Below are 22,262 nucleotides of genomic sequence, written 5' to 3'. Positions count from 1 at the left end.
CACACTTACAGTAAAACACACTTAAAACATATTGAAAACACACTTAAAACACACTTACAGTAAAACACACTTAAAACACACTTAAAACACACTTAAAACACACTTACAGTAAAACACACTTAAAACACACTTAAAACACACTGAAAACACACTTAAAACACACACTTACAGTAAAACACACTTAAAACACACTTAAGCTCATCCAGAATGCAGCGGCTCGTCTGGTCTTCAACCTTCCCAAATTCTCCCACACCACACCGCTCCTCCGCTCCCTTCACTGGCTTCCAGTAACTGCTAGAATCCACTTCAAGACACTGGTACTTGCGTACCATGCTGCGAATGGATCTGGCCCTTCCTACATCCAGGACATGGTTAAACCGTACACCCCAGCACGTGCACTCCGCTCTGCATCAGCCAAACAGCTCGCTGCACCCGCACTGCGAGGGGGACCCAAGTTCCCATCAGCAGAAACACGTGGGTTTGCTATCCTGGATCCAAAATGGTGGAATGAGTTCCCCATTGTAATCAGGACAGCAGATAGCTTACACATCTTCCGACGCAAACTGAAAACTCATCTCTTTGGACTCCACTTCGAGCGATAGAATTACTAACAAAGCACTTATATACTAATAAAGGGCTGGCTTTCTAAATGCCAGTTGAGTAGCACTTGAAATGTTTGGCTCTATGAAACCTGATGTACTTATATGATTCTGTTTTCTTAAAGGTTGTATCTTCCTGGTCGAATGCACTTATTGTAAGTCGCTTTGGATAAAAGCGTCAGCTAAATGCAATGTAATGTAACTTAAAACACACTGAAAACACACTTAAAACACACTGAAAACACACTTAAAACACACTTACAGTAAAACACACTGAAAACACACTTAAAACACACTGAAAACATGCTTAAAAACAGGTGTGTGCAGGAGTGAGAGGCTGCATCTCACTTCGGTTAAATCGATTCCTTGCGTCCCTCACTTGCGTCGTTTCCCTGCGTCTAGTCCCTCCCACCAGGGAAGCATGGAGAGACGCAAGGAAACCACGAGAAGCAGGGAGATGAGTTTTAAGAGCAATGGGACGTCCTTTCCTCCGGAGCGTCACGTGAAGCGACGTCCGTTTGTGATGACGCTGCACAGCTGATTGTCCGACAGCAGCTCTGTCCCCGTTATTTTCACAAACAGCCCCGCCTCTGTTAGTACACATTTACTGACACAAACATTTGTATCATCTGTTGTAGACCCAAATACATTAAATAAAATAAGAACTAGTTCTCAAAAAAGATAAACGCCATTCTTAAAATGTATAAACGAAAAAAAGCGATCATGAAAATGTTTCCAAGAAATGAATAAAACATTTTTTGACCACTTTGTTGTTCAGATATATCACAAATTTGTAACTAAATGATACATGGATTGAAACAAAACACAGTATAGACTGAGGAGTGACTCCCGCGCCCCGCCAACTTGTTTCTATGTGTCAGCACAAGAAAGGCTCTTGAGGCCTAGTACCAGGGCCGGTTCTAGACAATTTGCTGCCCTAGGTGAGATTTTAGGCGATATTTTATGTGTAAAGAATAAATGAAAAATCTCTAAGACAAATACACTGCAAAAACATAAACTTATGGACATAGGTAATAGACGTCAAAATGGCTTCAAATGTATTCAGTATTGTATGAACATGTTTGAATTGGGGGGTGGACGTCACATCCTCTAGGGGGGTCCGGGGGTATGTCCCCCCGGGAAGATTTTTTTTGGAACATTTTACAGTAAAATGCTTCAATGTGGTGCACTTTGAGCACACAATTACTAGAGACGTGATCTAGGGGGCACGACTCTAAAACGCCCATATGAAAAAGATCGTTTACATTTTAATAATCAAATAAGTATGTGAACATAACCAATAACCTACCATAGCCAATAACAAATAAATGTAGCTTATTTTATTTTTGTTGTTCATTCATATCTTATTTTACCTAGTCAACATTTATTTATGCATATTTTTGTATCTCTCCAACCTTAAAGGATATTTTTGGTTAACTGTCCTATAGTATACATTGGAATGATTTCAAACCTGTTTTTATTTATCCTAATAATTATAAAGGAGTGCCTTGGAAATATGTGTTTACATAATTTGTGGTCAAACCGTTTGAGACCCACTGAGATAACTTAGACTAAAATTAACTATCTAAACACTCAGAGAGTCCTTAACCTCACTGAGCCTCTCAGTCTGACCGGAGAGCTCTCCTCCACCCTGGTTGTAGAAACATCTACTTCTTATATCCGTTAGCGCATCTAGCACCAGATTCTAATAACAACAGCGCCGGTACCGGTGCGCCCTCTCCCTTGCTCGCTCTCCCGCTACCACGCTCGCACTTTGGCTGTGAGCTGCGGGCGCCAGATAAGCCAACATCCCCCACTTTCATCACTTACAGCGCCCACCGTACAGGGCAAAAATTAAATGTGTAACCGGGGTGAAAAGGGTGTTTACTTAATTATGAATGTTGTTACATCAAGGCCGAACATTTGGATGAGCGCCAACGGTAAAAAAAATCTGGCGCCCTAGGCATAACAAACAATCAAAAATGAAAAAGGGTGGCCACTTATTATTATTTTAAGAAAAAGGAAAGAAAACTTTAGCAGCGGCGCTCATATTTCAGCAGCGGCGCCACTATTTGTATATAGGGGAAACACTGTTGTTTCAGCTTTAGTGCTGCCTCTCTCTTGTTGTAAACGGTTTTGCACTAATGTAAATTTTTCACAGATTGTGAAGTGACTGATATTCGTATATATTGATCTCTGTACGCACAAACTGAAAGATTGACTTTGATAAATAAACTGTTCTTCTCTGTGTGTCCTCGTCAGGTCGACCGCATGGCGTTCCCGTGCGGCTGCTCTCGGGACGGATGTGGGAACGCCGCGGGACGCATCGAGTTCAACCCTCTGAGGGTCCGGACCCACTACCTGCACACCGTCATGAAGCTGGACCTGGAGAAGAGGAGGCTGCAGTACAACGAGTCCTCCCCCTCTTCCTCACCCTCCTCTTCCTCCCTCACTCTCTCCCCCTCGGAGCGGGAGGAAAACGAGGAGCCGCCGGAGGAACAGGATATCCTGGAGGAACGGGATCTCCTGGAGGAACGGGATCTCCTGGAGCGGGAAAACGAGACGGCGGTTCTTCACCTGCAGAGCGCGGAAGAGCAGGAGAGGAGAGAGAGGGAGGGGGAGGAGCTGGAGGAGGGCCTCACGGGCGAGGTGGGCCTCACGGGCGAGTTGGGGCTCACGGGTGAGGTGGGCCTCACGGGCGAGGTGGGCCTCACAGGCGAAGAGGGCCTCACGGGCGAGGTCCTCCTCCAGGGGCCCTTCCCCACAGGGACCACTGTGCTCTGTATCACTGACAACCAGGAGGAAAGCCCCTCGCAGCTCCTCAAAGACTCCCCCTCCTCCTCCCTGCTCTACTACCAGCTCAGCCCCATCGAGGCGGGGGCCTTTGAGCCCGGGGGGGAGGAGGGGGAGGGGGGGGAGAAACAGAGGGGCTGCAGGATGAGTGTAGGGAAGATGCAGCACCTCCCTGAGGGGGCGCAGTGCATGGAGGGGGGAGTAAACCCTCTCCCGCCTGAAGTTTAGCTGCACCTCCTCCGCAGATGTTTTGCACAAAAGCGATGAAAAAAAAAATATTTACACGTTTATTATCATCGAGTTATTACAGGAGGCAATAGAGAGGTGCAGGAATGAGTTCTAAACCCGGACATGAGTCAGCACTTCCTGTTCCCTGGTCTGGAAGTCAATGGTTTTCAACGGTGTGTTTTTGGTTGTTTAAATTACCTTCAATAAGATCTGTGGTTAACACAAGCTGGAGAGATTATTGTTCTACGACATCAAATACGTCAGTAAATACCCCACTGGTGAATTCAAAAACAGCGGTTGCTAACAAGTGTCTAAATGAGACGACTAAACGTCATCACGTCCAACATTAGCCGCCTTTAGCTTAGCGGTGGTGACGTGAAGTCATGTGACCGTGCTGTAGTTGCCACAGAGATTATTTCCTGCAATAATCCAAAATCACACGGAGAAATCCCATTGGCTTTCTGTGAAGGGAACCAGGGAGATGCTGCCTTCAGGGTCGGACCACAAAAATGTGTGTATGTATTTCGAGGGGGGGGTGCTAAGAGCACATACAGATCACTCCCCAGGAGTAAAGTGGATGCATTTAAAAGGTGTGTAATTCTGTTGGGGGGTGTAAATGCGGCCTTAATGGAAAAACATAAAAAACGTGTGTGTGTGTGTGTGTTTGAGTGGATGAAAAGCTTGTCGTGTTCATTTCACTCTGTGAACGCTGACGTTAGCCTTTAGTTTGGTGGTGTGTAAAGTTATATTATCAACACTTTTATCGTGCGTTACGAAGCTGATGGCTCACTTATATGGAAGTCAATCTGTGCCATCTGATTTTGAATTTATAGCATCGAATTATTATGCATTGAAATAATGGATCTGGATTTAATTGATCAAACTTTAACAGGTCTGAAAACAAATCTATATAAATATTGAAGTTGCTCAAATTTGAAATGGCCAAATTCAGTTGCAAAAATATCAAGTATAAAATTCAGATTTAAAGGTCACCTATCATGCTATTTTTAGGCAATAGCATAGGTCTCAGATATATACAATACTATAATATATACTATTTCACTTCCTGTTTCAAAAGTGGTCATTTTATGTATAAAGCTTTAAAAAAAAAAAAAGAATTGATAAAAAAGAGGGGCGGAGTTTATGCGGGACCAGCAGATATTGCCGTAATGAAACGCCATATCATGGATTATCAAGGATTATCTCTGAAACAGTTTGGAGCTCAAAGGCTTTCTCTCTTGCCGGTTATACCACAAGGTGAGTTCCTTTTTATTTCCTGCTTCTTCACACACATGCTCTCCAGTACAGGTTAGCTCTGAGTGTTAGCGATGCTAATGTAAACACCGACCATATTACGTCCAAAAACGTCGGGCATTGTTTCAGATAGCAACGTTTCTGATAGTGCTGTGGGTCCGCATTTCCGATATTACACATACTTATGTATAAAAGTCATCAAAAAGTGCATTTTGCATGATAGGTCCCCTTTAGTAATCAAAGGAACTAGGGCTGTACCCGAATATCCGAATATTCGTTCGTTGGAGTACTATTCGGGTTTCAATTTCGTTATTCGGATATTCGTTTTGTATGTTTTTTTCCCCGTTTTTTTTTCAAATTGAATTTATTGAAATCTCCAATATCAACGTAAGAGCTTGTGCCTCTTCGGGGGGTGCCAACACTTAACACGTTATCGTTTACTTTCTCCGTCCTTATATGTAGATATTACTTTTCTCCGTTAATCTCTGTGACGTTGTTTCCATAGCAACAACAACTTCCTGTCAACTGTGCTAACTCCTTCAAAATAAAAGCATGTCCATACAGAATAGGAAGCCAAGCCAAATTACACTTAAGACATATACAACTGCAACGAAAGTAACATAAACAATGCGATATCCTTTTCAATTTCAAAGAACACAAATTGGGTTACATTAACAAATAACTATAAAACAACAATACTGTAGAATAACAAAATTAATGCCGTGAATACACCGAAATACACGTGTTGAAGCGGTTCGCTGCTGATTACTACGCCCCCCCGCGTGGGCCGAATATTCGAATATTCGCTGCTGATTACTACCGAATATTCGGAGCCCGAAAAATGGTATTCGGGACAGCCCTACAAGGAACCCAAGGAAAAGCAATCGATTCTAAATCTAATCTGAATTTTATACATCGTATTTTTGCAACCGAATTGAGCCAATCAAATTTGAGTAACTAAAATAGATTCTGAATTTGTAAGCATTGATAATAGGCCTCAATCAATATCAATAATTATTCAGTGCTATAAATTCAATGGCTTTCTAAGTTCAAAATCAGATGGATGAGATTTCACTTCCAAACACTTTTTCCGTTACGGCTAACCTCGTGCTGTAGTCAAGCCAAATGAAGGCGTCCTCCGCTGAGAAAAAATACCTAATAATCCTGGAAATACTTGTTTTATTCGTGTACTGTAAATGCATTTTGCAAGACGGAGCCGAGGTTGCTGCTTCTTTTTGTTTCCTGTGTGTGTGTGTATGCGTGTGTGTGTGTGTGTGTGTGTGTGTGTGTGTGTGTGTGTGTGTGTGCATGTGTGTGTGTGTGTGTTGAAGGTGGAAGCAGCAGACGGGCCTTAGCTGCTGCTCCTGCTAACACGGAGGATTTATTAACAGAAAGAAGAGAGCTAGTTTACATAGCGTAGTTAAAACGCCTATGATATTACTTCTTATTCCTTTTGAGTAACGTGTCTTTCGTGCATTAGATAATGTTGGGTTTTGTTTTGGAGTGAAAGGACGATTCTTATGGAAGTACATCTCGTCCATCTGACGCTGAGATTTAAAAAAGCCATTGAATTTATAGCACTGAATAGTTGTGAATTGAATTGATTCATCTGAATTAACACATTAAAAAATCTATATTCAAGTTACTCAAATTTGATTGGCCCAATTCAGTCGCAAAAATACAAGGTATACAATTCAGATTACATCTAGAATCGATTGCTTTTCCTTGGGTTCCTGGATGTTAAATCTGAATTTTATACCTGATATTTATGCAACTGAATTTGGCCAATCAAATTTGAGCATGAAACATTTATACAGAATTTTTTGAACCATGAACTTGTTGAAAATTTGACCCAAAAATTCAGATTTCAATGCATAATTATTCGATACTATAAATCCAATGGCGTTTTCCTTTCACAATCAGATGGAGCAGACTCACTTCCATCGTTTCTTTAATGTGATTATAACATGCATATGAAGAGAAGAGCATTTAAAGAGTTACTAATTTATGAAACAGATTTATAACAACCTGAATTTGTATATGTTATGTTTACTCTGTACAGTGTGTGTGTTTAAGAGAGAAAGTTGTGTGTGCATGTACAACCCAGTCTCACGGCATTTCGTGTTATAGTTACGAAATTAATCTAATCTATTGATTCGTGTTCACCAACACGATTTTCGCATTTTTTTCGTGTTTTTAAAAGCAATGTATTTCTATTGGTATATGTTTTGTGCCTGCAGCACGTCTTTTTGTCCGGTCGGGTCTTGGAATACCAGAAGCTGTGTGGTTCATAAAAACATGTTCTTACTCACTATCTTACCCTAAGCCTAACCCTTTTATTTTAAATTGTATAATGTCTGAGTTTTTTGCCGTCCGCGAGGAAAAGAAATGGGGCTCAGAGCCTCAGAATACTGACATCTGTATTTTTGTCATCTTTTTTTCCTTCTAATTTGTTATTATTTGGTGCAGGCACGAAACATACTACCAATAGAAATACATTGCTTCTGAAATCGTTCTGTGGGACACGAAAAAAATGCAGAAATCAATAGATTAATTTCGTGACTATACAGTAACACAAAATGCAGTGAGACTGTGTGCATGTAATGTGTATGTTCTGGATTATGAATAGGGGGATATATTAGTGAGGATACATGTTTTATTCCTGAAAGGTGCTGACGTTACACATTTACAATCCACTGTTTGTCCTCCCATGAGAGACGTGGAGGTATTTCTTGCCGAATTATGTTAGAGAAGAGAAACGCAATATCTGCTGCACTGCAAATCACTAACGAGTATGTAACCGTGAAACATTTCCTGTTTTTAAATGTTTTTTTTTTCTAAATGTGCCGACGAGCTCTCACACACCTTTTTGTTTTGTTGCCTAAAAGATGACAGCCGGACACAGGAAGAAGAAGTCTGATTATCTGCCTTTTTTATTTGATTTAATTGTCTTAATAAGAGTGGTGCAGGATTGAATCCTGAAACCCGGAAATGTTGAGGTTCCCTCGTCTCAAGGTCAACGTTTTTCTGATCGAGTTTGTGGTTTAGATGCCTTAAATAAGATCTGTGGTTAACAGAAGCTTAACAGATTTTTGTTCAACGACATAAAATATGTCAGTAAGTAAATACCCCACTGGTGAATTTAAAAACATCGCTTGCAAACAAGGGTCTAAATGAGACGACTAAACGTCATCACGCCCAACATTAGCCGCCTTTAGCTTAGCGGTGGTGATGTGAAGTCATGTGACCGTGCTATAGTTCCTATATAGCCCAACATTAGCCGCCTTTAGCTTAGCGGTGGTGATGTGAAGTCATGTGACCGTGCTATAGTTCCTATATAGCCCAACATTAGCCTCCTTTAGCTTAGCGGTGGTGAGGTGAAGTCATGTGACCATGCTGTAGTTCCTTTATAGCCCAACCTAACGTTAGCCTCAGAAATCAAAAAGAGAGATTATCCATCAGAACAAAACGTGTAAGTATCATAAACGTTTGTTTGCCACAGAGATTATTTTCTGCAATAATCCAAATTCACATGGAGAAATCCTATTGGCTTTCTTCGAGGGAGCCTTTGCTAAACTAACTTCCTGGTCGGCCTACAAACATAACGTCATCACTAAACCTGCTTTAAAAGTGGCACCAAAGCAGTCGTTTCGAACGTAAATAGACGTGAGGCTTTACGTTATGTGTGATTGACTTGCCTTGACATCGTACCATCTTTCAAAGTGGTTGATGGTTAAAAGCTGCCTGTTGTTAAAGCTTCTGTCCTTGGCTTTTTCCACTAATATACTTTCTGTTTATGAGATTATTTGTGTGTGTGTGTGTGTGTGTGTGTGTGTGTGTGTGTGTGTGTGTGTGTGTGTGTGTGTGTGTGTGTGTGTGTGTGTGTGTGTGTGTGTGTGTGTGTGTTTGTTATTTGGGGGGGGGGTGTGAATGTGGAGAAAACGTCATCTAAAAGCTGTGAGGAACTCTCATGCTAACTGTTGCCTAAAGAGGACAAAAAACGTTTTTTGTATACAAATATAAAAACAATAAAACACTCGTTTTAAAAAGAAAAAGTTTGATGTGTTGTTTTGAGTCTTTATTTCACAGGAGGACTTTAAAAGGTTTTGATGATGTTTAGCAATGACCTTTTCTAATTTATTCACAAAAGTTTGACTCCATGATGGTGATAATGTATGTTTGTAATTTTACAGTAAAAGAGAAGCTCCCGTCCGGCAGTCGCTCAGTCGGTAGGGGCTTGGACTGTGAGCTGTAGGGTCCAGAGTTCCCGTTAGCCGTAATTACCGGACTATGACCGGTAAAATATGCTGAAGACTGGCAAATGTAAATCTCTCCGATCAGAATGTCCAGTCAAAAAAAATCCCTTTAGCGCAATACCGCATCAGTTGCGCTACTTATGTGACAGACAAGAATAGTATGTGACAGACAAAAGAGTATGTGACAGACAAGAATAGTCAATTCTAATGTCTGACACTTAATGTGGAGAAAGAGATGTCCTGTATGGGTTGATTGTGCGTTGATCTGTTGGTAATGTCTCGGGGTTCCGGTGGGCATGTAAACAAATGCATAAGGCTGCGCTATACTTTGCGGCCTCACCCGGTTGCATAGGTTAGCGACGCTTATTGTTTAGGTGTCTTACGATAAGCAGGCAGTCATATCATTAGCTAGAACTAGCTAGATCTAATCGATATGGACATAAACGCGAGTGAAGTCTCATCTGACGGGAGACAGAGATCAGAGATCAGCTGCTGCTGACGAGTCGACACGCAGCTGATCACCTGCAGCGGTGAGCGGAACAAAACACAATTCAGGTTAGAAAATCAGACGTAGCTATTTTAATTACCTCTCAAACTACATAAACTAGTTATAGATATGTTTAGTTTTACTGTCGGGTCACTCACTCCTGGATCGGCGAGCTGCATGATACTGACGGGCTGTCAGGAGAGGGAGAGAACGCTACGTTTATTATTCCCGTGTTGTAAATTACTGAACACTTTTTAATAGTTAATCTACTATAATTAGTTTGTTTAATATCGAATCATATCCATTTGTTTTAAAGCTCAATAAATAACAAAGAAGACCATTGACCGGCACTTTTCTAATTTTGTCCGGAAGATTTCAACTTTAACAGACATTTTAACCGGCAAATAATTATTCTAAGGGAACTCTGGTAGGGTCGCCGGTTCAAGTCCCTGACCAGACCGAAATATGGAGTGTGGACTGCTACTTGGAGAGGTCCCAGTTCACCTCCTGGGCCCTGTCGTGGTGCCCTTGAGCAAGGGACCGGACAACCCCCTTCCCCCCCACTCCCATTGCTCCCCGGGCGCTGTACAATAGCTGCCCACTGCTCCTAGTAGGCTACTAGGCCTACTTATTATGTAACGAAATGTTTTCTCTGCATTTGACCCATCCTAGTGTTAGGAGCAGTGGGCTACCTACCATTATGAACGGGGCCTGGGACGTCCTGGTATTGGGATGGGTTAAAAGCAGAGAACACATTTCTATCTATCAATTAATTTTCACATATTTAGTTGTTTTTGTTTTTTAATTAAATTGGTTAATTGTATATTTACTTATGTTTATGGATTAGGATCATCAGAATTAGAATCATTTATTTACACAGGGGGACTTTGGGTTAAGTTAAAATAAAAATAGTAAAAACCTATAACCATAAGAAGTTAATGTGGAATAAAAAGGAATTAAAATGTGCAATAAAAACATGAATAAAATATTAATATAAACAGTAAATAATAAAGTAAAAATGTGCAACAAAATATATATTAAGTAAAAGATTAAATAAAATGCAATATAATATAAAATAAAACGATATATTTAAATAAACAAGTTACAGTAAAATGTCAAATAAAATAATAAAGGTGTATATAAATATAAGTTAAAATAAGAATATAAAATTAAAGAGAAATCAATAGGTTTATTTAAGCACAAGAAGTTAATGAACAAGTCCAATAAAATATAACATTGGAATCGAAATATTTATAATAAGATAAAAGGAAACGTGCACATTGTACTACGATTTATATTTCGTATTTATATTGTGTCTAATATCTAAATATGTGAAATAAATGTAATAGAGAAAATGTAGCATGATGTGAAAATACTCAAGTAAAGTACAAGTACCTAATATCTTTTAACTAAAGTACAGTGCTTGAGTAACTGTACTTTACTTTCCACCTCTGGTAATTGCAGTTCTGTCTCTGACCACAGGGGGGCAGCATCACCTCAGAATAGTGGTGCTAATTTACCGCCTTCCAACACAGACTAAAGGTAAACACTTGATTTACAATGGCCCTTTCTCATTTCACTAATTCCCCTCCTCGACTCCTATCCTCGAGACTTAGTCCCGCCCACAGGAGATGCGAGCTGAGGACTGAGGAGGGGAGCCGAGGAGAGAGGAGGGGAAGCAGCAGGCGGTTAGAGAAATGAGAACTCCTCTCCTCTGAGCGGTCATATTAAAGAGACGTCCATTAATGGTGACAGGAGGCACAGCAGCCCTTATATATATTTATATAAATAATATATACAATTTCAGATTCAAACAAGTATGAGAGCACTCTCATAATAACGTAACACAATCAGAGACTGGATATATTCCCCCCCCTCTCTGGTCGCTACAATAAGGAAAGAAATTAAAGGCCAAAAGTTTTATTTACAAGTATTAAAAGTAAGCATAGGAAACCAAACCAACTGAGAACTGTCTGCCCGCCACACACACACACACACACACACACACACACACACACACACACACACACACACACACACACACACACACACACACACACACACACACACACACACACACACACACACACACACACACACACACACACACAGCACAAAATGGTTTTAGAAAAATATCGACTCTTTGTTTGTAGATATCTGCTAAACTAAAGCAAATAAAGAGAGTAGGCCTGTTATACTGAGTGATATATATTTTACACACTGCTCTGCTTTCTGCACGGACCTCACAGCTGTTGTCTCTGTAAACATTGCGTCGTGATGAAAGTAGTTGAAATAATATCCAGGGGATGCATGCAGAGCTGTCATTGGCTGAGATAAGTCCTGCCGTGCGTCAAGCCTCTTTGTAATTTCTCTGTTCCCGGAAATACATCCACGAAGGAGCCGTGGAGGACCCATCAGTGTCTCCTCGGTTAGAGCTCCTCCAGAGAGCCTCCTCGACGCTCGATGGTCGGTCCTCGATGTGCATTTAGAGAAATTAGATGTCCTTCAACATGGTGCGCCGAAAACCATTTCCGGGTCACTACCGGAGGACCGAGGAGTCGAGGAGGGGAAATGAGTGAAATGAGAAAGGGCCAAGGTGTGCTCCAAACATGCAGCTACCTGTCACATGAAGGTTATTCACTGCAGAAATCTGAGGCCGTACATCACAGGATCCTAGAGAAACAATGGAAACATTATGATAGTTAGTAATAACTCACTTTTAGAGTTTTCTTTTTCCCATGCTTTAACCCAGTTTTCCACTCGTGTGCCCTTTGATTTATCATAATTGTATGCCATTGTTTCTCCCTCATTGTGGTCATTGTGGGTGTTAGTGGTTATTCAACATCTATTTCTGATCATTTTGGGTTGTTTTAGTGTCTCTTTTTAATAAGTGTGTGTGTGTGTGTGTGTGTGGCCTAGCATTACTATAATTGTGGGGACCTAAATCTGTTTACACAGTCACGTGTGGGGACTCGCCTCCCTTATGGGGACAACATGGAGGTCCCCATGAGGTGAATCATTATTAATCACTAATTTTAGGGTGAAGACTTGGTTAGGGTTAAGGTTAGGATAAGTCTCCAGGAAATGCATGTATGTCAATGTAATGTCCCCTGAAGTGGTGTGTGTGTGTGTGTGTGTGTGTGTGTGTGTGTGTGTGTGTGTGTGTGTGTGTGTGTGTGTGTGTGTGTGTGTGTGTGTGTGTGTGTGTGTGTGTGTGTGTGTGTGTGTGTGTGTGTGTGTGTGTAGCCTCATTTTGTGAGACAGGTAGGGTCCTCCCATTTGACATCTATGCCTTCCACAAAATAAAATGTCATCATATTGAGTGTGATGTATAGAGTATTTGTTATTAGCCCACATTTAAACCAATTGCTTACAAATCGTGTGTGTGTGTGTGTGTGTGTGTGTGTGTGTGTGTGTGTGTGTGTGTGTGTGTGTCTGTGTGTGTGTGTGTGTCTGTGTGTGTGTGTGTGTTACACTCTGCTGTTCTGTAGCCTAGTGTTTTAAACTAAAACTGGACACCAGAAAATATCTTGAAACCACTAGTTTGAACTACTTAAAGCTACTGAAACGGCACATCAAGCCTTATTAGCATCAAGCTATGAGCAGAGTCTTTCCATATTAATTCAATCTTCCGCTTCTCAGCATGTGGTGTCACTCTGAGTTGTGTGGTCAGCGATTGGCCAAGTGTTTGTCCCAAGCAATGTTGTTGTTTTTCAGTGTGAATGTGTGCCTTTAACCACATGCTCATGTACAGTGTTGTTTGCCTCCTTCCACACAAACAACAACTTCTTACTCACAGGTATAAGTACAATACTTACTGCTGCTGGACCTCTTTAAGTGCTTCTTTACGTCAAGATGTTACCTTTTATTCATTCTCTGTGTCCCTGAGGGTCACCCACAGCAACAAACATGCAGAAACACATCATCGCAGGAACAATGGTGGCAGAAACCGTGAGCAGAGCCTCATCTGTTTAACCTTTCCTGCTCAGACTCTCTATTGTTTCAACTCTCAAATGTCCGGAAGCGCCCGGCGGGGCCCGATTAGCTTCAGGAGCCCATCAACGCGCCTGTGGAAATATTTTCAGTGGACATTATAAAAACATCATCATCAATCAGGAGGAGAGACTGGCTCCCATGTTCATGCGTTCAGGGCGTGTTGACAGATTTCTACAGCCTTATCTGGACTTTCCTCCCGATGTTGTGACTGAACACTGAGGCAAGAGTACACACATTCTTTACTCAAGTAGAAGTACAGAAACTCGTGTTTAAAAATACTCTGGTGAAAGTAGAAGTACTGACTAAACTTCTTTACTCAAGTCAAAGTAAAGAGGCTTTGAAATGTACTTCAGTAAAAAGTACCCATAACTAGCAGCTGTTTTAAAGAGTACCTGACCTCCCTTTATATTAATAGAACAATAATGTCATTGTTAGCTAATAAATGTTTCCATGGTGACCAACGGCAACATGACAACGTTTTCATTGGTTCCTCTTCTTTAGAGAAGACCAGGAAATGATGGATACACAGATCGTGTTCAAATCAATAGGCACGCAATGACTCTAAATAATAATGATCACGCCACCAAACACACATTCAGACTAAAGGAACCAGCTGTTTGGAAAATGAGAGAAGTAGAAAGTACAGGTATTTGGGTTCAACATGTAAGAAGAAGAAAGTACAGGTATTTGGGTTCAACATATAAGAAGTAGAAAGTACAGGTATTTGAGTTCAACATGTAAGAAGTAGAAAGTACAGGTATTAGTGTTCAACATGTAAGAAGTAGAAAGTACAGGTATTTGAGTTCAACATGTAAGAAGTAGAAAGTACAGGTATTTGGGTTCAACATATAAGAAGTAGAAAGTACAGGTATTTGAGTTCAACATGTAAGAAGTAGAAAGTACAGGTATTTGAGTTCAACATGTAAGAAGTAGAAAGTACAGGTATTTGGGTTCAACATGTAAGAAGTAGAAAGTACAGGTATTTGAGTTCAACATGTAAGAAGTAGAAAGTACAGGTATTTGAGTTCAACATGTAAGAAGTAGAAAGTACAGGTATTTGTGTTCAACATGTAAGAAGTAGAAAGTTCAGGTATTTGGGTTCAACATGTAAGAAGTAGAAAGTACAGGTATTTGGGTTCAACATGTAAGAAGTAGAAAGTACAGGTATTTGGGTTCAACATGTAAGAAGTAGAAAGTACAGGTATTTGGGTTCAACATGTAAGAAGTAGAAAGTACAGGTATTTGTGTTCAACATGTAAGAAGTAGAAAGTACAGGTATTTGTGTTCAACATGTAAGAAGTAGAAAGTACAGGTATTTGTGTTCAACATGTAAGAAGTCAAAGTAAAAAGTCGTCAGAAAAATAAGTAGTGGAGTAAAGTTCTGATACCAGAAAAATGTACTTAAGTACAGTAATAAAGTATTTGTACTCCACTACTTGCCACCTCTGACCAGTAGTGACGTGAGAGAGTGGAAAGCTGCAGAGTAAAAAGTGCTGCTCCAGCGGCTGGAAATAACTCCTCTCTGTGGCATCGTTACTGTACCGAAACCAATCCCTGTTAAATGGCACTATTCATAAAAACTGTCTCCTGGTGTTCAGTCAGCCAGCTCCTCACATGCTGGCTGACCTGAGGAAATGCAGAATCTCAAAACAAAGTTATCTGTGTGATCAGGGGCCTCATTTATAACGCCGTGCGTAGGATTGACGTGGGAAGGCTGCTTACGTAGTAGGAATCAGAAAAATAGGTCCATACATTTTCCGCCACCTTCCGATTCACCAAATATTGCGTACCTGCGAGGAAAGTGCGTATGGCACTTCCTACGCCGGTTTCCCTTTATAAATCACAACCAACTCGAAATGCGGTGCAGCTTTTGCGGGCTTCACGTAACGCCCATATTTGCCTATAAATAGTCAAAGAAACACCCTTTCATTCATTCATTCATTCATTTTGACTGACTGCATGGAAAAGATCGCAGGAAATGATGACAGAACAGCTAAAAAAGGCATCTCACACCGTGTCAGATTTTGGTTATTTCGGGGAGGTGGAGATAAATCATATTGTTTGGTGGATGCAGTTTGAACCAGAGAAGCAGCATGGAGGTCGGATCTTCACCAAAACAAATACATAAGTGGTCCGAAAAAGGTTAATGACAAAACAAATACACATAGCCTTCCTCAGGCAGTGTGTTTGTACCGGGGACAGGACACACCCCCTTGATGAGAAACTCTAAGAAATGATCGGGGGATCCCTCCGGAGTGTAGCCATGACGACTGGATCTGAATTGTTTTTGTATTTGGTGGTTTGGAGGAGTCTCAAACAGGCGTTTGTTAAATCATTTTAAAGGTCAAATGTCATGCTTTTCTGGTTATCACCCGTCCCCTTGTGTGTTATGAAGGTTTTTCTGCATGTAAACGGTCTGCAGAGTCAAAACCCTCAAAGTACACCCTGTAGCGAGTAAAACTCTAACACAGAAAATACCTCCCCAAAACGCCTCGTTGGTGAAACGTGATCATGACGTCATCATCCATTTGATTCTCCGGAACTAAATGGGCCAATCCGTGGAGCCGTTACGTTACGTCCGCGGAGCCGTTACGTTAAGCCCCCGCTGATTGGTCCAAATTGACCAATCCACGGACTTCCTCACACACACACTCAGTGCAGGCAGCTCCGCTGATCTCTCCTCACTGGCTGCAGGCTGATAACAGACAGTTGGGATCGCGGTGAAATTCTCTCTGCAGACCCATTCTCTCTGCAGACCCATTCTCACAGCGTTTATCAACCTATGAACCTTTTTCTTACTCAATATCAATTCACACTTATTGTTTTTATTTCGGCTGTGACTTTGTGTGTGTTCAGGTTGAGTTTGGCTGTGTTTGGCTGTGTATCGCTAAACAAGGAAATCACACCTCCACGGAGCTCAGCGCGATTCACAACTTACCGACCAATCAGAGCACACTGGGCTCACAGGGAGCGGGGGGGAGCTGCAGCGAGCCGTTTAGTGGAGAAAGTGAATACTGCTGAATACACATACTTTACAGAGATGCTGTATGCGAAACCAATGTGAGTTTGGAAAATTGCACAGTATTTTTCTATTTTAGTAGACCTCAACAATGGAATTATGATCAGTGGAAATGGCCATGACATGTGTCCTTTAAGATTGGCTTTAATCAATGTTTGAAAATGAATCCTTCACATATGATAAATGAGAGGTAACATTTTATTTATGGTATTATTTCCACATATTTCTCTCCATTCTTCCTTCTGCCAACGGTGTCGCAGTTTCTCGTCTCTCCCATTTTTGTGCTTCGTGGTTAGAGTTTGCGTGGAGGACCGCACATTTTCCCGTCAAGTTAGTATTTTATAAATCGCAAACATTGCGTAGAAACTGGCGTACGCCATTTTTGGAGCGTATATCCCTTTATAAATGAGGCCCCATGAGAGAGGAAGGAAGACATATGGATGGAAGTGAAGGTCAAGACAAAACTGAAAGCTGATCAAAGTTTCTATTTGTGTCACCAGTCAAATGGCAAAATGGCCCAATTCCAAACCAACCCATTCCCACTTCTACTCCACATTAAGTGCCATCATGGATTACTTTAAAGAGTCCTCTCCTGCTGATGTTCAGGTGTATATCAGTATGTAGTGTCTCTACTTTAAAGAGTCCTCTCCTGCTGATGTTCAGGTGTATATCAGTATGTAGTGTCTCTACTTTAAAGAGTCCTCTCCTGCTGATGTTCAGGTGTATATCAGTATGTAGTGTCTCTACTTTAAAGAGTCCTCTCTTGCTGATGTTCAGGTGTATATCAGTATGTGCTGCAGCACCTCTTTTCACCCTCTGTCTGAAACCAGAGCCCAGTCTGCTCTAATTGGTTAGCTGTCCGGCTCTGTTGTGATTGGCTACACATGTTGGAGTAGAAGAGACATGAAGAAGAGGATTTTGCATAATATGTGACCTTTGAGAACACATTTAAAGTCGTGAAGCAGCTGTGTGAAATATAAAGTGTGTTTCTCCTCCTGTTTTCCCTGAAGACCTACGTCATGCATCTAGCTTCCCCAACAACAACATCTCTGACATCCGTCCGCTGAGGGGGTTTTGTAGCGTCTGCTGCTGCTGCATGTTTTCACTGTGACATGTTCCTGCTTCAGTCATAAAAGCCGTCCCATTAGCTGAGCCTCTGGCTGCGAGCCCAGCTTTGCTCGCGCTGCAGGTTTAAATATCTATATGCTGACATCGTCTCCTACAAGCAGCCGCGTCATGTGAGTGTTCTCTGCTAGTACATGGGGTCCAAACCTTTTTCACAGAGGGCCACATATATGGATGAAAGTGGATTTCCCCCTCATGTTGCATCATTAAAATATTGTTTTTGCATTATTACACAATGCTGCTCTCATTCCACAAACCACATGTTTTTAACACTTGCAGTGAGTTGTTGGATTTGCACTTTCCCGGAAAATATTTCCTCATCTTCCGCCTGGATTGCAACACAATCTGATTCAGACTCCGGTGTTTCCCAGACAATACGCTCAAATCTCCTTCAGCTCCACCATGAGACATGTGGTGAAAACCAAAATGTCTCAATAACAATTGGATGGATTTGTAGGTTAGCACACACTCATACACCCAAAAAAATGCCCCAAAAATGCTGAGTCAATCTCTGACATTTCAGGATATAAAAAATGGCAGTTTAAACCAGAAAATGACAATATTTGCCCCCTCTGTCGACTGATCTGGACTCATGTGGAGTTTTAAGGGACTCGCTTATCTATTTCTAATGAAATTGTTCACAGTAGAGGTTATCTTTGTAATCTTGTGCTCTCTATATCCAATGCTCGCTACATTATTCATGGTAGTCAAAATCAGCCACCGGGAGTACAAATATGCCCACTTTCTGTTTAAAACTGCAATTTTTTATCCTGAAAATGTCAGAAAATGATTCAGCATCCTCAACAACCCGCAAAGATCCCCCCGTAATTGTCCAAATCTGCCAAGCCATTTTGAAACTATTGTGTGGCTCAGGGCCTGCCCTTGGCATAGGCAGTATAGGCGAATGCTAAGGTCAATCAATCAATCAATCAATCAATCAATGGGGGGCGCCAAAAAAAAAAAGTTAGAAATAAAAAATGTTTTATTTTTTTTATTTTGTAACACAATTTCCCGATTTTGGATCAACAAAGTACATCTTATTATCTTATACTAACAGAACTACGCCTATATTGCATACAGCGCCCATAAACTACATTTGCACACATCTTTTGTCCATATCTTTCTGTTTTGGTGATGCCACAACCGTGCATGCATACGCGAATCATATTGAGTGTCTGCATTTATGGGGGGGGGGGGGGGTGGGCGCCAGCTAAAATCTTGCCTAGGGCGGTAAATTGGTCAGAGCCGGCCCTGGTGTGGCTAGCATTCCATTGATTCTAATTAAAGGTGGGGTAGGTAAGAATGGAGAAACCAGCTCGAGTGGGCTAGAATTTGAAAATACACAACCGGAACAAATCTGCCACTTCCTGACAGAGCCCCTCCTCCAACACACGAACGCACACATGACCAATGAGGGCACGAGATAAGTTTGTGCACAGATGGAAGGCTGACAGGCAGGTAGGCTATCCAGTTATTTTAGCTGGCTCAGATGATTGGTCGTGCTTTTTACAGCGCCACGGCTTCCACAGATGACATTTATTGTCAAAGCATTTAATGTATTCATTGCTATCGGGATGTTAAGAGCATTCCATGGAATATAACAACAAGTGTTTCTGAAGTGAATTACATAGCCCACCTTTAACGCGACTCGTGCTAATTGTGCAAATGTCCCAACATATGCAGGTTAACATCCGGCAGCTTCTATGTGCTGGGGACCCGTACTGTACATTTCTTACATTCAACTTTTGGGGTCCTCAACCTTTCTGGGTTCACACTGCTGGCAACAAGACTATCTCATGTATGGAAGCCCTGGACGGAAATGCTTTGCTTTTGAAACCACGTTTTTTTCCATGATAGCAAGTGTAATTGTATTTTTTTATCTGGATATTTAAACGTTGTTTTGCGAGATAATTGCATAAATAATTATAATGACTAATCTTGAGATAATGGCTTACTTATTTTTTAGGATCACAAAAAAACAACAGTTCATGTATTATTACGGGCAAACACAGGAAATGTAATGTTTGGCGGTTATCTCTGGAAAACATTTATTCCGTGATCTCAAGAAAACAGTTTAATGAAATTGGTGTCGTGGGAAAATACAGGAAATAAAATGCTGTTATCCCTGGGACTTTCAATATGAATGACATCATTTTTATAATAATAATAATACTATTTAAAATGACATGTTATTGGGGGGAAAACGCAGGAAATAAAATGTGTGAAGCTTGTTGTCCTCGGTGTCTTTGCAGTGTGAGAACAAACAGAGAGAGAGAGACGTGTTTGAAAGTGTGTTTCAACAGAGGTGTCTTTGTGTAACTAACATGGCTGTGATCCTGGAGCTGCTGTCGCCTCGGGCAAACGTCATTGATAACATGTGAGTGAGGGTCAGATGTGGTGGGAAAAACAGGAAGATGTGTGTGTGTCTGCAGATCTGGGAAAGGATGTAGAATCACTTCCTGGCCACATTCCCTGATGGACAATTAAATGAATCATGTAAAACCTCCTAAACATCCCTAATTTAAAACATATTCCTGTGTGTGTGTGTGTGTGTGTGTGTGTGTGTGTGTGTGTGTGTGTGTGTGTGTGTTCCTATTCAATCACATACAGAATAGGAAATTGTCTTACACATAAAATGTTTTGCCTGCTATCTGTGTGATGCATTCAGGGTCTCAGGTTACTGCTGGGAAATAGGCATATCGTGAGTCCAACAGGTGATGGGTCCGATAGAGTGACTGTCATAACACCGGGGAACTGCAGCTGAAATTAATTACACGTCACTTCAGGTTATTTATAGCCGCTCTCTCGAGGGTTTTCCGTTGGAAGAGGATCCCCTCACAGAGATCTCAGAGTATCAGGGGTCTTCCTCTCAGAATAAATAAAGTGATGTGAGGTCAGTCACAGTTTGCACGTTAAAGATCTGCTCTGCATCTGCGCGCTGATGTCAGGTTTAAAGTGTTGGCATCACAAATCAGAGAGGTGAGGTTAAGCTCTGAGGATCAGGAATGCAGAGTCTCTGTTTACTCTTCCTCCTCCTTTCACTTTTCAGATCAATCATTAAAAAGCTAACACACAGGTGCAACACAAAGAAAGCAGGACACACGTTAAGAATCAGATCATAACACATCGAGAGATTGAAGACGATTCTCGCTTTGTTTACATTGTTTTATTTGTAATAATCACTTTTGTACATGAGTAAAAGTAGAAGTACTCAGATCTTGTACTTGGGTAAAAGTAGAAGTACTCAGGTCTTGTACTTGAGTAAAAGTAGAAGTACTCAGATCTTGTACTTGAGTAAAAGTAGAAGTACTCAGATCTTGTACTTGAGTAAAAGTGGAAGTACTCAGGTCTTGTACTTGAGTAAAAGTAGAAGTACTCAGATCTTGTTCTTGAGTTAAAGTAGAAGTACTCAGAACTTGTTCTTGAGTAAAAGTAGAAGTACTCAGATCTTGTACTTGAGTAAAAGTAGAAGTACTCAGATCTTGTACTTGAGTAAAAGTAGAAGTACTCAGATCTTGTTCTTGAGTTAAAGTAGAAGTACTCAGAACTTGTTCTTGAGTAAAAGTAGAAGTACTCAGATCTTGTACTTGAGTAAAAGTAGAAGTACTCAGATCTTGTTCTTGAGTTAAAGTAGAAGTACTCAGAACTTGTTCTTGAGTAAAAGTAGAAGTACTCAGATCTTGTACTTGAGTAAAAGTAGAAGTACTCAGATCTTGTACTTTAGTAAAACTAGAAGTACTCAGATATTGTACTTGAGTAAAAGTAGAAGTACTCAGATCTTGTACTTGAGTAAAACTAGAAGTACTCAGATCTTGTACTTGAGTAAAAGTAGAAGTACTCAGATCTTGTACTTGAGTAAAAGTAGAAGTACTCAGATCTTGTACTTTAGTAAAACTAAAAGTACTCAGATATTGTACTTGAGTAAAAGTAGAAGTACTCAGATCTTGTACTTGAGTAAAAGTAGAAGTACTCAGATCTTGTACTTGAGTAAAAGTAGAAGTACCAGAGTGTTGGAATACTCTGTTACAGTAAAAGTCCTGCATTCAAAATGTTCCTCAAGTAAAAGTAGAAAAGTATTCTCATCAAAATATAGTGAAAGTAGCGACAGTAGTTATGGGTACTTTTTACTGAAGTACATTTCAAAGCCTCTTTACTTTTACTTGAGTAAAGAAGTTTAGTCAGTACTTCTACTTTCACCAGAGTATTTTTAAAAATGAGTATCTGTACTTCTACTTGAGAAAAGGATGTGTGTACTTTTGCCTTCTCTGAGTGCAGTACTTGAGTAATTGTACTTAGTTACTTCCCACCACTGTTTATGTTTGTTGTGTCTGCAGGATTCAGAACACATTACATCACATGTTAGACGCTTTAATCCAAAGCGACTTACTGTGGACAATTCCCACAGGAGCAATTTGGGGTGAAGTGTCTCAGGGACACAACGACATGCTGACTGCAGAGCAGCCTCCCCACACACTCAGAGTCACCTGACCCAGCAGAGAGGAGAT

At 40.9% G+C, this 22,262-nt stretch overlaps 1 protein-coding gene and 1 long non-coding RNA gene across 2 annotated transcripts in view; one reads left to right on the top strand and one right to left on the bottom strand.

Annotated features, from left to right (window-relative positions):
• The window catches only part of LOC307035473, a 296,952-nt gene that overhangs the window by 106,991 nt on the left and 167,699 nt on the right, over positions 1-22,262 (bottom strand). The window lies entirely within an intron of this gene.
• On the top strand, positions 2,725-8,778 carry csrnp2 (cysteine-serine-rich nuclear protein 2). The gene is made up of 2 exons (XM_079675473.1): positions 2,725-8,107; positions 8,252-8,778. The coding sequence occupies exon 1, from the start codon at positions 2,871-2,873 to the stop codon at positions 3,618-3,620; it is 750 nt and encodes a 249-aa protein (XP_079531599.1). The 5' UTR covers positions 2,725-2,870; the 3' UTR covers positions 3,621-8,107; positions 8,252-8,778.

Source organism: Notothenia rossii (assembly GCF_949606895.1).
Source record: "Notothenia rossii genome assembly, chromosome: 4".
Taxonomy (NCBI): domain Eukaryota; kingdom Metazoa; phylum Chordata; class Actinopteri; order Perciformes; family Nototheniidae; genus Notothenia; species Notothenia rossii.
The sequence above is the reverse complement of the archived record's forward strand: the minus strand, read 5'-3'. Positions and strand labels throughout refer to the sequence as shown.